The 16,345-nt window shown below is 37.9% G+C and overlaps 1 protein-coding gene across 10 annotated transcripts in view; it reads left to right on the top strand.

The window, feature by feature from the left end:
- BMAL2 (basic helix-loop-helix ARNT like 2) overlaps positions 1-15,023 on the top strand; it is an 89,051-nt gene extending 74,028 nt beyond the window's left edge. For 9 of the 10 annotated variants that reach the window (XM_055358004.2, XM_019038732.4, XM_019038730.4 and 6 more), the window contains 3 exons: positions 9,093-9,171; positions 11,323-11,431; positions 13,620-15,023. In XM_055358004.2, the coding sequence (XP_055213979.1) occupies positions 9,093-9,171; positions 11,323-11,431; positions 13,620-13,756 (325 nt within the window). In that variant the 3' untranslated portion in view covers positions 13,757-15,023. The remainder of the gene's footprint in view (positions 1-9,092; positions 9,172-11,322; positions 11,432-13,619) is intronic. The other variant, XM_063694103.1, reaches the window with a different exon arrangement.
- Positions 15,024-16,345: the final 1,322 nt, after the last annotated feature.

Genomic DNA, 16,345 nt, shown 5'->3' with positions numbered 1-16,345 from the left:
GTCAAGACCCATCAGTGTGCTGTATTCAGGAGACCCATCTCATGTGCAGAGACAAACATAGGCTCACAATAAAGGGATGGAAGAAGATCTACCAAGCAAATGGAAAACAAAAAAAGGGAGGGGTTGCAATCCTAGTCTCTGATAAAACAGACTTTAAACCAATAAAGATCAAAAGAGACAAAGAAGGCCATTACATAATGGTAAAGGGATCAATTCAACAAGAAGAGCTAACTACCCTAAATATATATGCACCCAATACTGGAGCACCCAGATACATAAAGCAAGTCCTTAGAGACCTACAAAGAGACTTAGACCCTCACACAGTAATAATGGGAGACTTTAACACCCCACTGTCAACATTAGACAGATCAACAAGACAGAAAGTTAACAAGGATATCCAGGAACTGAACTCAGCTCTGCACCAAGCGGACCTAATAGACATCTACAGAACTCTCCACCCCAAATCAACAGAATATACATTCTTTTCAGCACTACACCACATCTATTCCAAAATTGACCATAGTTGGAAGTAAAGCATTCCTCAGCAAATGTAAAAGAACAGAAATTATAACAAACTATCTTTCAGACCATAGTGCAATCAAACTAGAACTCAGGATTAAGAAGCTCACTCAAAACCACTCAACTACATGGAAACTGAACAACCTGCTCCTGAATGACTACTGGGTACATAACGAAATGAAGGCAGAAATAAAGATGTTCTTTGAAACCAACGAGAACAAAGACACAACATACCCGAATTTCTGGGATGCATTCAAAGGAGTGTGTAGAGGGAAATTTATAGCACTAAATGCCCACAAGAGAAAGGAGGAAAGATCTAAAATTGACACCCTAAAATCACAGTTAAAAGAACTAGAGAAGCAAGAGCAAACACATTCAAAAGCTAGCAGAAGACAAGAAATAACTAAGATCAGAGCAGAACTGAAGGAAATAGAGACACAAAAAACCCTTCAAAATATCAATTAATCCAGGAGCTGGTTTTTTGAAAAGATCAACAAAATTGATAGACCGCTAGCAAGACTAATAAAGAAGAAAAGAGAGAAGAATCAAATAGATGCAATAAAAAATGATAAAAGGGATATCACCACCGACCCCACAGAAATACAGACTACCATCAGAGAAAGCTATAAACACCTCTATGCAAATAAACTAGAAAATCTAGAAGAAATGGATAAATTCCTCAACACATACAGCCTCCCAAGACTAAACCAGGAAGAAGCTGAATCTCTGAATAGACCAATAACAGGCTCTGAAATTGAGGCAATAATTAATAGCTTACCAACCAAAAAAGTCCAGGACCAGATGGATTCACAGCCGAATTCTACCAGAGGTACAAGGAGGAGCTGGTACCATTCCTTCTGAAACTATTCCAACCAATAGAAAAAGAGGGAATCCTCCCTAACTCATTTTATGAGGCCAGCATCATCCTGATACCAAAGTCTGGCAGAGACACAACAAAAAAAGAGAATTTTAGACCAATATCCCTGATGAACATGGATACAAAAATCCTCAGTAAAATACTGGCAAACCAAATCCAGCAGCACATCAAAAAGCTTATCTACCATGATCAAGTGGGCTTCATCTCTGGGATGCAAGGCTGGTTCAACATACTCAAATCAATAAATGTAATCCAGCATATAAACAGAACCAATGACAAAAACCACATGATTAACTCAATAGATGCCGAAAAGACCTTTGACAAAATTCAACAGCCCTTCATGCTAAAAACTCTCAATAAATTGGGTATTGATGGGACATATCTCAAAATAATACGAGCTATCTATGACAAACCCATAGCCAATATCATACTGAATGGGCAAAAACTGGAAGCATTCCCTTTGAGAACTGGCACAAGACAGGGATGCCCTCTCTCACCACTCCTATTCAACATAGTGTTGGAAGTTCTGGCCAGGGCAATAAGGCAGGAGAAGGAAATAAAAGGTATTCAATTAGGAGAAGAGGAAGTCAAATTGTCCCTGTTTGCAGATGACATGATTGTATATCTAGAAAACCCCGTTGTCTCAGCCCAAAATCGCCTTAAGCTGATAAGCAACTTCAGCAAAGTCTCAGGATACAAAATCTGTGTGCAAAAATCACAAGCATTCTTATACACCAATAACAGACAAACAGAGAGCCAAATCATGAGTGAACTCCCATTCACAATTGCTTCAAAGAGAATAAAATACCTAGGAATCCAACTTACAAGGGACGTGAAGGACCTCTTCAAGGAGAACTACAAACCACTGCTCAATGAAATAAAAGAGGATACAAACAAACGGAAGAACATTCCATGCTCATGGGTAGGAAGAATCAGTATCGTGAAAATGGCCATACTGCCCAAGGTCATTTACAGATTCAATGCCATCCCCATCAAGCTACCAATGACTTTCTTCACAGAATTGGAAAAAACTACTTTAAAGTTCATATGGAACCAAAAAAGAGCCCACATTGCCAAGTCAATCCTAAGCCAAAAGAACAAAGCTGGAGGCATCATGCTACCTGACTTCAAACTATACTACAAAGCTACAGTAACCAAAACAGCGTGGTACTGGTACCAAAACAGAGATATAGACCAATGGAACAGAACAGAGCCCTCAGAAATAATGCCACATATCTACAACCATCTGATCTTTGACAAACCTGACAAAAAGAAGAAATGGGGAAAGGATTCCCTATTTAATAAATGGTGCTGGGAAAACTGGCTAGCCATACGTAGAAAGCTGAAACTGGATCCCTTCCTTACACCTTATACAAAAATTAATTCAAGATGGATTAAAGACTTAAACGTTAGACCTAAAACCATGAAAACCCTAGAAGAAAACCTAGGCAATACCATTCAGGACATAGGCATGGGCAAGGACTTCATGTCTAAAACACCAAAAGCAATGGCAACAAAAGCCAAAATTGACAAATGGGATCTAATTAAACTAAAGAGCTTCTGCACAGCAAAAGAAACTACCATCAGAGTGAACAGGCAACCTACAGAATGGGAGAAAATTTTTGCAATCTACTCATCTGACAAAGGGCTAATATCCAGAATCTACAATGAACTCAAACAAATTTACAAGAAAAAACCAAACAACCCCATCAAAAAGTGGGCAAAGGATATGAACAGACACTTCTCAAAAGAATACATTTATGCAGCCAAAAGACACATGAAAAAATGCTCATCATCACTGGCCATCAGAGAAATGCAAATCAAAACCACAATGAGATACCATCTCACACCAGTTAGAATGGTGATCATTAAAAAGTCAGGAAACAACAGGTGCTGGAGAGGATGTGGAGAAATAGGAACACTTTTACACTGTTGGTGGGACTGTAAACTAGTTCAACCATTGTGGAAGTCAGTGTGGCGATTCCTCAGGGATCTAAAACTAGAAATACCATTTGACCCAGCAATGCCATTACTGGGTATATACCCAAAGGATTATAAATTATGCTGCTTTAAAGACACATGCACATGTATGTTTATTGCAGCACTATTCACAATAGCAGAGACTTGGAACCAAGCCAAATGTCCAACAATGATAGACTGGATTAAGAAAATGTGGCACATATACACCATGGAATACTGTGCAGCCATAAAAAATGATGAGTTCATGTCCTTTGTAGGGACATGGATGAAGCTGGAAACCATCATTCTCAGCAAACTATCGCAAGGACAAAAACCAAACACCGCATGTTCTCACTCATAGGTGGGAATTGAACAATGAGAACACATGGACACAGGAAGGGGAACATCACACACCAGGGCCTGTTGTGGGGTTGGGGAAGAGGGGAGGGATAGCATTAGGAGATATACCTAATGTTAAATGAAGAGTTAATGGGTGCAGCACACCAACATGTCACATGTATACATATGTAAGAAACCTGCATGTTGTGTACATGTACCCTAAAACTAAAAGTATAATAAAAAAATAATAATTTTAAAAAATAAAATAAAATAAAACTAAAGCTTTTCCAGAACACGTGTATGAATTTTTATATTCTCAACTTGAAAAGTCCTTTCTAAACATCAAAAAATCCAGAATTTATAAATAAAAATATTTGGTAAATTTAATTGTATAAAAATTAAAACCTTACACATAACTATATCATTATAGCAATGTTAAAAGAGAAATTATAAACTGTGGAAAATGTGTGGATTTCATACGGTAAAATAGACAAACTATCTTAATGTATAAAGAGTTTTCTTGTATAAAGAGTAAAATTATTAAGCTTTATATTAAACTTTATATATTTAATTTTATATATCTCTATATCGTAAACATTGTAGTATACAGAATAGTTATTGTGTTTTTTTAAATTTTCTTTTGAGGCAGGGTCTTGCTCTATCCCCCAGGCTGGAGTGCAGCAGTGCGATCATGGCTCACTGCAGCCTGGACAACCCATGCTCAAGCGATCCTCCTGCCTCAGCCTCCCAGGCAGCTGGGACTACAGGTGCACACCACCACACCTGGCTACCTGGCTTAGTACATTTAAAAAAAATAATAACATAATAAATGGCCAGGTGCAGTAGCTCATGCTTGTAATCCCCAGCACTTTGGGAGGCCAAGGTAGAGGATCACTTGAGGCTAGGAGTTCAAGACCATCCTGGGCAACATATCGAGACCCCATCTCAAAAAAAAAAAAAAGAGAGAGATTAGCCACGCATAGTGGGGCACAGCGGTAGTCCCAGCTACTTGGGAGGCTGAGGTGGGAGGATCACTTGAGCCCAGGAATTGAAGTCTGCAGTGAGCTAATCATTATCATTTTCCTACTGATTAGTGATATTGACTGCCTTTTCATGTGCTTATTGGCCATTTGTATATTTTCTTTGGAGAAGTGTGCATTCAAGTCCTTTGCCCACTGTTTAATCAAGTTGTTTGTTTTGTTGCTGTTGTTGATTTGGGAGTTCTTCACATATTCTGGATATTAACCACTTAGCAGATATGTGATTGGCAAATATTTTCTCTCAGTCTTTGGGTTGCCTTTTTACTCTGTTTATCAGGTTTTTTGATGTACAAAAGTTTTTAATTTTTATATACTCCAATTTATTTATTTATTTTCATTTGTTGACTGTGTTTTTGGTGTCATACCAAGAAATGGTTGCCAAATCCAATGTCATGAGGCTGTTCCACTATTTCCTCCTAAGAGTTTTATAGTCTTAGGTCTTAAGGTCCTAAGTCTAGTCTTTGATCTACTTTAAGTTAGTTTGTGTATATGGTATAAGGTAGGAGTCCAGCTTCATTCTTTTGCATGTGGATAACCAGTTTTCCCATAGCATTTGTTGCAAAGACCATCCTTTTCCCCACTGAGTGTTCTTGGCACCCTTAGTGAAAATTATTTGACCATATATGCTGCAAGGACGTTTTAAGAGAAGTGGAAATGGAGCTAAACATTGACAGCTGGGTACTATTAAATGTTCAGCATAAAGTACAGAGGGCATTTATATAAGGAGGCACCTTAGGTAATGTATGAAAGTAGGGAGAAGGAATCATAGTGGCTTCAGAAAACAGAGACTCAATTGAGAGAGGAATTGAGTTGGTGAGCAGTGGGGGTTCCTAACTAAGGTAAAGTCAAGTAGTAGAGGGACTTAAATAATAGATTTCTGCCCAGGGAACTAATATGAAGGAAGCCAAGATACAGAAGATTAATCTGATTGTAAAGAGATGAGGGGAGAGGTAGTTTTCATCAGGCTAAGTGAGCAGGTCGTGATTTTAAAACATGAACAGGGGTGATATCAGATGCCAGCAAGATGGCACAATAGGATTTCCAGAGTGAAGAAAGCCCACAGGACTTATGGGACACTTTCAAGAAAACCAGTGTACACATGTGTGTGTCCCAGAAGGATAGAGAAAGTCAGAGGCAAAGAGCTTATTAAAAACAAAACACACACACACAAAACACACACACACACACACACACACACACACACACACACACAATGGAAAACCCCCAAATTCAGAGAAGGGAATGTTCATTGAGCCCAGGAGTTCCAGATTTATGAAGCCAAAGAACCCCAAATAGATTAAATGTAAAGAGATCTTCACCAAGACATATTATAATCAAATTCTCAAAAGTCAAGGAGAGGATTTTGAAAGCATGAAGAGAAAAAGCAACTTGTCACATGTAAAAGAACCCACATAAGCTTTCAGCAGCTTCCTCAGCAGAAACCTTGCAGGCCGGGAGAGAATAGGATGATATATTCAAAGTGCTGCAAGGAAAAAAAAAAAAAAGCCAAACAAGAATACTACATGTGGTAAGGCTGTCCTTCAGAAATGTAAGGTAGATAAGGACTTTTCCAGACAGACAAAAGCTGTGGGAGTTAATCACCATGAGATCTGCCTTCCAAGAATGCTAAAAGGAATTCTTCACGTTAAACTGAAAGGGTGCCAATTAACAAATGAAAATATAAAACTTTCTGTAAAGATAAGAATATAGTCAAATTCAAAATACTCTAATACTGTAATGGTAGTACATAAATCACTTTGAATTCTAATAGAAAAGTTAAAAGACAAAAGTATTAAAAATAATTATAGCTACAATAATTTGTTAATGAATACATGATATGTAAAAGATATCAATTGTGACATCAGTAACATAAAATGTGGAGAGAAATAAAGTGTAGAGTTTTTATGTGCAGCTGAAGTTAAATTATCAGCTTAAAATGTCCTGTTATAATGACAAGGTATTTTATGTAGGCTTCCTAATAACTACAAATAAGTTCTTTTTCCAAGAAAAAGAAAAAGGAATCAAAGCATACCACTACAAAAAAATCATCAAATCACAAAGGAAGACAGTAAGAGAGGAAGAATGGAACAAAGGAACTACAAAACAGAGAACAATGAGCAATATAGCCTAGTAGGTACTTTACTATCAGTAATTATATATAAATGGATTAAATTATTCAATCAAAGACAGAGTGGCTGAATGGATTTAAAAAACAAGATCCAACTGTGTGCTGCAACCAGTGACTCAATTTAGTTTTAAGGACACACATAGGTCAAAAGTGAAGGGATGGAAAGATATTCCATCCAAATGATAACCAAGAGAGAACAGGGGTGACCATACTTATGTTAGACAGAATAGATGTTAAGTCAAAAACTAAGCTGGGCATGGTGGCGCACACCAGTAGTACCAGCCATTTGGAAGGATGACAGGAGGATCACTTGAGCCCAGGAGTTCGAGGCTGTAGTGCACTGTTACCATACCTGTGAATGACCACTGCACTCCAGCATGGGCAACAGCAAGACCCCGTCTTGAAAAACACGCAAAAAACAACTCCCCTGCAAAACTGTCATGAGACAAAGAAGATCATTATATAATGATGAAGGGGTCAATTCAAGAGGATATAACAACTGAAAATATATATGCACTCAACACTTGAACACCTAAATGTATAAAGCAAATATTAACCAAATTAAAGGGACAAATATACAGCAATACAATATTAGTAGGGGACCTCAAAACCTCAGTTTCAACAATGGATAGACCATTCAAACAACATCAATATGGAAACAGTGGACTTGACTAAAGACGTGAACACTCCATCTGATGGCAGCAGAATACACGTTCTTTTCAAGTGCACATGGAGCATTCTCCAGGATAGGTGATATATTAGGCCACAAAACAAGTCTTAAAAAATTTAAGAACATGGAAGTCCTATCAGGTATCTTTTCTGGCCACAATGGTAAGAAACTAGAAGTCAGTAACAAGAGGAAAATCGTAAGAGTCACAAATATGTGCAATTTAAACAATACATACCTGAACAAGCAGTGGGTCAAAGAAGAAATCAAAGGGGAAATTTAAAAATCTTGAGAAAAATGAAAATGGAAACACAACATATCAAAACATATGGAATGCAGTAAAAAGCAGTTCTAAGAGGGACGTTTATAGCAATAAATACCTATGTTAAGAAAAAAACACTAGCTTTACACCTCCAGAAACTAGAAACGGTACAAACTAAGTCCAAAGTCAACAGAAGGAAGGAAATTATCAGAGCAGAAACAGATTGAATCAAGATTAGAAAAACAATAGAAATGACTGTTGAAACTGAGTTGGGTTTTTGAAAAGATAAAATTGATAAACCATTAGCTAGACTAAGAAAAAAAAGAGAGAAGTCTCAAATTATAAATAGTGACAATATGAATGAACTCGCAGGACATTATGCTAAGTGAAATAAGCCAGATACAGATTGAAACATACTGCATCATCTCTCTTATGTGCAGAATCTTAGAAAAAAAAAGCTGACTAAATAAAAATAGAGTAGATAGGTGTTCACCAGAGGCAGGGAGGGCATGGAAATGGGGAGAAGTAAATCAAAAGGTACAAATTTGCCATTAGGTAGAATGAGTAAGTCTACAGATCGAATGTGCAGCATGAGAACTAACTATAGTTAATAATGTTAAATACTGAAGATTTGCTAGGAGAGTAGGTTTTAGGTGCTGTCAACATACACATACACACAGGTAACTGTGGGAGGTAATGAATATGTAAATTTATTTAACTGCAGCAATCATTTTACTATGTATATGTACAGTATACCGTTGTATTGTACACCTCAATGTCAACTGCCTTCTTGGGAACACATAAAGACATAAAGTTGTGTTTATGCCATTTTGTTCTCTATGTATGTGTTTCATTGATTTTTACCTGAGGATGACCTATTATAGTAAAAATATGGCACATTTTCCACTTTAAAAAGATTCCAGAATGTTAGTAAATCTTTCCTTACTCTTGGTTCTGCCATTTGGTATCTTGAGGAGGAGCTGATTTTTGACATGAGCACCTGTTTTAAACTGTGCTGTGTTATTCTATTAACACATGCTATATTGATAGATGATACGATTTACTCAAGAGCTTTTACCTCAGAGCTTTGATTTCTATTTACCATGGAGTGTTTTTCAGCATTCCATAGTCAAAAATAAGCCTGGCACCTAGTAAGTCAGTCTAATTGTGAAACCTGCTATGATACTCAGTTTCAAGTTCCTCACTGTATTTTTATTAGTAGATTATTATGTATTTAGAGGAGAAAATTTCCTTCTAAAATATGTAAAAATTAAAAATGTTTTATGTATCACTTTTTAAAGGTTACAGTCTTCTTCATACCTTGATGATTCGAGTCCAACAGATTTAATGAAAGATACTCATACTGTAAACTGCAGGAGTGTAAGTATACTTGTAAATGATAATATTCATGAAATAAATGAACAATAAAATTTGCCCCTTGTTGATTATTTCTTTTAAGAAAAGAAGGCATTCTGTCAAAAAAGAAAAAATGAACCCATTTTGATCACTCAGTGATTTTTAAGTGGCTTTGTGGAATAGTAGTTAAGAATGAAGTTGCTGGAAGCGTAGTATCTGAGTCCAAGTTATGACACTTAACTGGGATGTAACCTCAGACTTTTACTTAAACTCTCTGTGCCTCAATTTTCTCATTCATAAAGTAAGAATAATAATATCACTGATTTCGAGGATTGTAAGAATTAAGAGCTTAAATACATAAACAAAAACTCTTAGAACAGTGCCTAGCACACAGTAAGTGCTAAATAAATGGTAGCTCTTATTATCGATATTGTAATAGGTTCCAATTTAGTAGATTAAATCTACTCCTTGAGGTTTAGAAACAAAAGGTTAAATAATATAAGCCACAAGATAAATACCACATACTACTTAATTCAATTGAACAAATACCAGCTATTTGAAATGCATTATTGTATATACAAAAATTACTAAACCTAGTGCTATCTGGAAGACTAGAATACAGTATAATTCTAATTTAGCACAGACAACAAAAAGCTCTAAAGCAGGTATGTAAATCAAGCAGTATAAGACTACAGGAGAAAGGAGAAATTTTATCTGACCAGGGACAAACAGAAACTTGAAAATACAAATATCAGAGCCAGGCATGGTGGCTTGTGCCTATAATCCCAGCTACTCAGGAGGCTGAGGTGGGAAGATCACTTGAGGCCAGGAGTCCAAGACCAGCCTGAGCAATATAGTGAGACCTCCTTTCTAAAAAAGATTTTTTAAAATACTAGCCAGGCATGGTGGCACATGCCTGTAATCCCAGCTACTGCAGGAGGCTGAGTCAGGAGGATCACTTGAGCCCAGAAGTTTCAGGCTGAAGTGAGCTATGATCACACCACTGCACTAGCCTGAGCGGCAGACTGCAACTGTCTAAAAGCAAAAAAAGAAAATATAAATGTCATGTCTTTTTATACAAATATCATGTCTTCTGCTTTATTATTTATTCATTTTTTCATACAGTTAGCACGTGTTTATTAGGTATCCATTTTGCGTGAGGCAGTATGCGAGAAACAGATTTATGTGGTAGTAAAAATGTCTAAGTAGTGTACGTTATGTAAGCATTCTATAGATAAAGTATGTCAACTTGAGACAGTATAGGCAAATGATTTCCTGTTTTATGAGCTACATGGATTATTAGATTGTTTGGCCTGTAACTATATAACAGTATAAGAACTTTTCAGTAACAGCATTTGGTTTAATGTTTCCCACTCCAAAGCAATATTTCCCATAGTAGTTTTATATGAGGTATAGTTTTGCCATCATTTTATAAAAACAGAAATAAACTTTGACCCCAAGCATTTGTGGTCGTGAACTTTTTCTTCTTCATCCAAAACTTTTCCTTACATATGCACCTTCAGTTATGGCTCTTAAGAATGCAGGCTTTGGAGTCAGGTAGACTTGAGTTAGAATCATGGCTTCAACACCTTGGGCAAGATATCCCTTTAGGCCTCAGATTTATGATGTGTAATATAGCTGCCTCATGGTATCTGAGAAATGAGATGAGATGATGCAGGTGGAGAGCTTGGCACATGGTACTTGGGAAAAGCAAGCTTCCATATTGATGGTGGCAGTTGTAGCATTGGTGGCAGGCCCATGTCTGATAACTGCTAAAAAGTATTTATCTTGGCCAGGTGCGGTGGCTCACACCTGTAATCCCAGCACTTTGGGAGGCCGAGGCGGGCAGATCATGAGGTCAGGAGATCGAGACAATCCTGGCTAACATGGTGAAACCCCATCTCTACTAAAAATACAAAAAATTAGCCGGGCGTGGTGGCACACACCTGTAATCCTAGCTACTTGGGAGGCTGAGGCAAGAGAATTGCCTGAACCCAGGAGGTGGAGGTTGCAATGAACCGAGATCATGCCACTGCACTCCAGCCTGGGCAACACAGTGAGCCTCCATCTCCAAAAAATAAAAAATAAAAAGTAAAAATAAGGACACTCTTTATTTAAAGAGTGTCCTTATTCTAGTAGGAACCTCACTGTTTGTTACTCTGACTCTCTTTTCAGATATCAAATAAGGAGTTGTTTCCACCAAGTCCTTCTGAAATGGGGGAGCTAGAGGCTACCAGGCAAAACCAGAGTACTGTTGCTGTCCACAGCCATGAGCCACTCCTCAGTAAGTTTTCTTTGGGAACTGCTGACCATTTTCGTTTATCAAAACCCCCCTCTTAATCACTATGTTTTCAGGCACAGGAAATTTGTAGAGAAGCAGATAGTTTTAAAACTAAGGTTTTTTTCAGTTGAGCACATTGGCTCACACCTGTAATCGCAGCACTTTGGGAGGCCAAGGCAGGAGGATTGCTTGAGGCTAGAAGTTCAAACCAGCCTGGCACACATAGCAATAACCCATCCCTACGAAAAAAAAAATTGTTTTAATTAGCTAGGCATGATGGCTCATGTCTATAGTCCTAGCTACTTAGGAGGCTAAGGCAGGAGGATTGCTTGAGCCCTGGAGTTCAAGGCTGCAGTGAGCTGTAATTGTACCACTGCACTCCAGCCTGGGTGACAGAGTGAGACCTTGTCTGAAAAAAATAAGTAAATAAATAAATAAATATTTTTTTTGTTCGAACTTCTAAATAACAATAATTGTACTCAATCTTAAAATGGATGCTACCATTGGCTGGGCATGGTGGCTCATGCCTGTAATCCCAGCACTTTGGGAGGCCGAGGCAGGCGAATCATGAGGTCAGGAGTTCGAGACCAGCCTTGCCAACATGGTGCAACCCCATCTGTACTGAAAATACAAAAAATTAGCTGGGCATAGTGGCAGGCACCTATAATCCCAGCTACTCGGGAGGCTGAGACAGGAAAATCGCTTGAACCTGGGAAGTAGACGTTGCAGTGAGCCAGTGTTGTACTGCTGCACTCCAGCATGGGCGGCAGAACAAGACTCCATCTAAAAAAAAAAAAGGATGTTACTTAATGGTTCTGTCATTAAGAATTCAGTTATCAATGGAATCAGCTACGAGTATTGGTAAATACACAATTTAATTAAAACCAAGGTATTTCTATCTAGGAAAAAAGGTCCATTCTCAAGAATTACCGAGAATTCATAAAGGATAGAAGTCAAAAAAGTTTAAGATGTAATCATTAATTTTAACAATGTTTATGCAAAGTCCAGATCAAGTAAATTGAGTGACGTGGTATTTTAGTCTGTTTTATGCTGCTATAACAGAATACCACAGATGGAGTAATTTGTAATAAACAGAAATTATTTGGCTCACAGTTCTGGGGACTGGGAAGTCCAAGAGTATAGTGCAGGCATCTTATGAGGACCTTCATGCTTCATCTTCCCATGGTGGAAGGCAGAAGGGCAAGAGAGGGTAAGAGCAAGAAAGCAAGATGTGGGAAAACTCACTTTTATCACAAACTCCCTCTTGAGATAACTAACCAACTGCCATGATAATGACAGTCCATTCATGAGCACAAAGGCCTCATGACCTAATTACCTTGTATCAGGCCTCACTTCTCAACACCATTGCATTGGGGATTAAGTTTCCAACACATGAATTTTAGTGGACAAATTCAAACTATTGTATATAGTTTCTTATCCTCCATGACTGACATTGCTCTGCTAAAGCATACACTAAAGAGAAGCAAAGGACTTGAAGGAATTTGGATATCCACTTTAAACACACATAGAGTCATATATTTATTATCTGAAGTTCCACTGTACTTTGACACATATATACAAACCTTTGGTTAGTCTTTATCTGCATTTTAACCCTTAATTTCTAGAACCTTTTATCTCTAAATTAATTATCATCTCCATGGTTCCTACTTACTTCCTTTTTCAATAAAAATCTGATTTATCTCCCTTTTATAAGAAAATTCCAAATCTTTAGAAGATGCTTTTGTCTCAGGCTTCTCATTTCAGTATTAAACAGATAGGGTTTTTTCACAAGCAGATTAAATTTTCTCCTTCCAGGGTTTACACACACACACACACACACACACAAACATACACTAAATTCCCTAGCTTCCTTCCAGCTCTCTGAGAGTCTGTACCCTTCAGCAGTGTAATTCCCTATTAGAAAACTCATAGACTAGCTTACTTCTCTGTAGCAGATGAATTAGGTGCAATTTATCTGACAGAAGATTGTTATAAAACTAGGTAGCCCATTTAAAAATACATCAGCCGTCTGCAGCTTAAGATATATACTTTGCCTTCAAAAATACATTTTATGGTTTTCTAGCCTTGCTTTGCCATTTTTTATCACAATCATTCTTTAACCTCAAAATGTGTGAAATGTATGACTTTACTGATCACCTTTACTTACACAGGCCTGTATTTTAATTCATAGGTGATGGTGCACAGTTGGATTTCGATGCCCTATGTGACAATGATGACACAGCCATGGCTGCATTTATGAATTACTTAGAAGCAGAGGGGGGCCTGGGAGACCCTGGGGACTTCAGTGACATCCAGTGGACCCTCTAGCCTTTGATTTTTAACTCCAAAAATGAGAAACATTTTAAAGCATTTCATTTACGAAAAACTGTCTCAACTATTCTTAAGTACTGTATTGATATTGTTTGTATCTTTTATTAATGTTCTACCAATTTTTATAGATTTGCATCTTCCTGTCACAGGGATGTGGGGAAATATGTTTTCCTCCCAAGAGAACCAAGTTTATTATAGACTCCTTTATTCAGTGAAATGGCTTATAATCCACTAGTTGCCATATTTTTGCTAAAATATTTCTAACCAAGAATACTACTTACATATTGTTTTGGCTTTGTTTTATTTTTGATGCAGTTTTTTTTAGTTGAGGTAATGTAATATATTGATGTTTTCCTTTGTGTCTAAGATTCATTTATAATAGTAGGTTTGTATAATTTGGAACATTTTCCATTCCTTGCGAATTTCCTTAATTGAGGATAGGGCTTACACACTTTAAGAAAACAGTGAGTACTTGAACATTTAAAGGGACAGTGCAATTTATGGTCATAATCACATTGAATACTGTATTTGATCTTTGGAGACTTAGGCAAGCACAGAGCTGGGATATTTATGCTCAGTTGAGCACTTTAAGATGAATTTTAAGTGAGATGATTTCTTACTTAAAACTCAGAAAGTCAAAAGAGTTTCAGCTTTCCTTACAGAAAAGGAAGGATCTTGGGCCCTAGATCTTGGGGATTAACCTCTGCATATAAGATTTACTCTTAATAGGCCAGACGTGGTGGCTCACGCCTGTAATCCCAGTACTTTGGGAGGCTGAGACGGGCAGATCACTTGAGGTGAGGAGTTCAAGACCAGCCTGGCCAATATGGTGAAACCCCGTTTCTACTAAAAATACAAAAAAAATTACCCAGGCACTCACTCTTGAGGTAACTAACCAACTCCCACGATAATGACAGTCCATTCATGAGCGCAAAGGCCTCATGACCTAATGGCACACACCTGTAATCCCAACTACTTTGGAGGCTGAGGTGAGAGGATTGCTTGAACCTGGAAGGCAGAGGTTGCAGTGAGCCGAGATCGCACCACTGCATTCCAGTCTGGGCAACAGAGTGAGACTTCATCTCAAAAAAAGAAAAAAAAAAGATTTAATATAATCACTGAAGATCTCTACTATAGATAGATTAGGTTTTTGACATTGGAAACATAGTTAGGGATAGATTCGTCCTAAAGGAAAAAAGTAGGCCCGGGCAGATTAAATGTCTTGTGTAAAGTCACACATTAAATTCATAGAGTTTTAAATGTTTAATGTATATAAACCAGTTTCTTTATACACATTTGGGAACACATTGGTCTCGCAGGTTAAATGATTAACTAACTGACCCAGGAGCTAGTTGTAGCTTTCTAAGTAATTAGGCAATTACAGTTATTGCCTGTAACCAAAGGTAATAAAACAAATGACAAGTACATGTTTAAAATTATGAGGCAATGAGAAATAATTTTAAAACCAATTTTCTAGTTATAATTTTAACAGTAATTAATCCAGAGGTGGCTCAAATTGAGTATAAGAATTAAGATTATTTAAAATACTGCATGTCTACCTTCTCGGGGATCATACTTTATAACACTTTCTGCTTCAGTAGCTCTTCATAGCTTGCCAAGTATGCTCCCATATTTTCTCTCTTGTGCCTCGCAAATGAAAGTCAGATAGGCTGGGAACTCATGGGGCAGCCCTCAGACTTCAATGTGGGCTTCAAATCCAGTTTCCTGTTCTATATGGTGCTACATCTTTCCAGAAAATTTCCCTCAGAGCCCCTCGCCAAAACAAAGCATTATTTTGACCCTGCATGCTATTTCTTTAGCTGTAGGTGATAGATTAGAACTTCTGTCAGACATGTTAATGACAAACATACCAACAGACAATAACCAAAAGCAAATGTTTCCTTCAAGTGTGGAATGTGCAGGGGCTGCGTGGGCAAGGATGTATTGGCACACTGTCCTCTTGAACTGATAGTGTCCCAGCAATGTTGGAGGGTCGGCACCATTCCTGGTCCGACACTTGAGGACCTGAGAGACACAGGTTTAGAATAAGCCAAAGAAATCCTACAAGATGGGGAGAATTGGTGTGCAGCAGCCTAAGCGTTATAGTTAAGTCTAAAGAAGTATGAAAGATCCCCTGTGTTCTCTAAATTGAGCAGAGGGGCCTGCCTACCAATATCACGTTTTAGGGGACTGAACCGTTGCAGGTTAGACTTGGCTTCCAAAGAGTCTGCCTAAGCCAGGGGTGGCAGGGTAGGCCATCATAGCTGGATGGCCTCAAAAGCAGATGGGGGCAGGCTTGCCCTCGTGATGCCAGGAGTTGAGAGGCAGAGTTTCTAGAGGGAGACCAGTGCTGCCTCACACAGTGGCAGTTTTTTCTCTTTGCAAGAGGAGGGGCTGTTCAGTTCCATAGACCAGTGGGCAGATAGCCAGTTGAATACTCTGTGCATGGTTTGATCCTTTATTAGTTCACTCTAATATTTTTCTGTAGATCCTTTTGTCCTGGACTCAGAATCTAACCCATGCATTGTATGATACCGTAGCTCTCCTAAGGTTTGTGTTTCCTTCAAAATGTTTTAGTTTTCTTCA

Source organism: Gorilla gorilla, chromosome 10 (genome assembly GCF_029281585.2).
Source record: "Gorilla gorilla gorilla isolate KB3781 chromosome 10, NHGRI_mGorGor1-v2.1_pri, whole genome shotgun sequence".
NCBI classification, from domain to species: Eukaryota; Metazoa; Chordata; class Mammalia; order Primates; family Hominidae; genus Gorilla; species Gorilla gorilla.
This window is presented reverse-complemented; position numbering and strand designations above follow the sequence as displayed.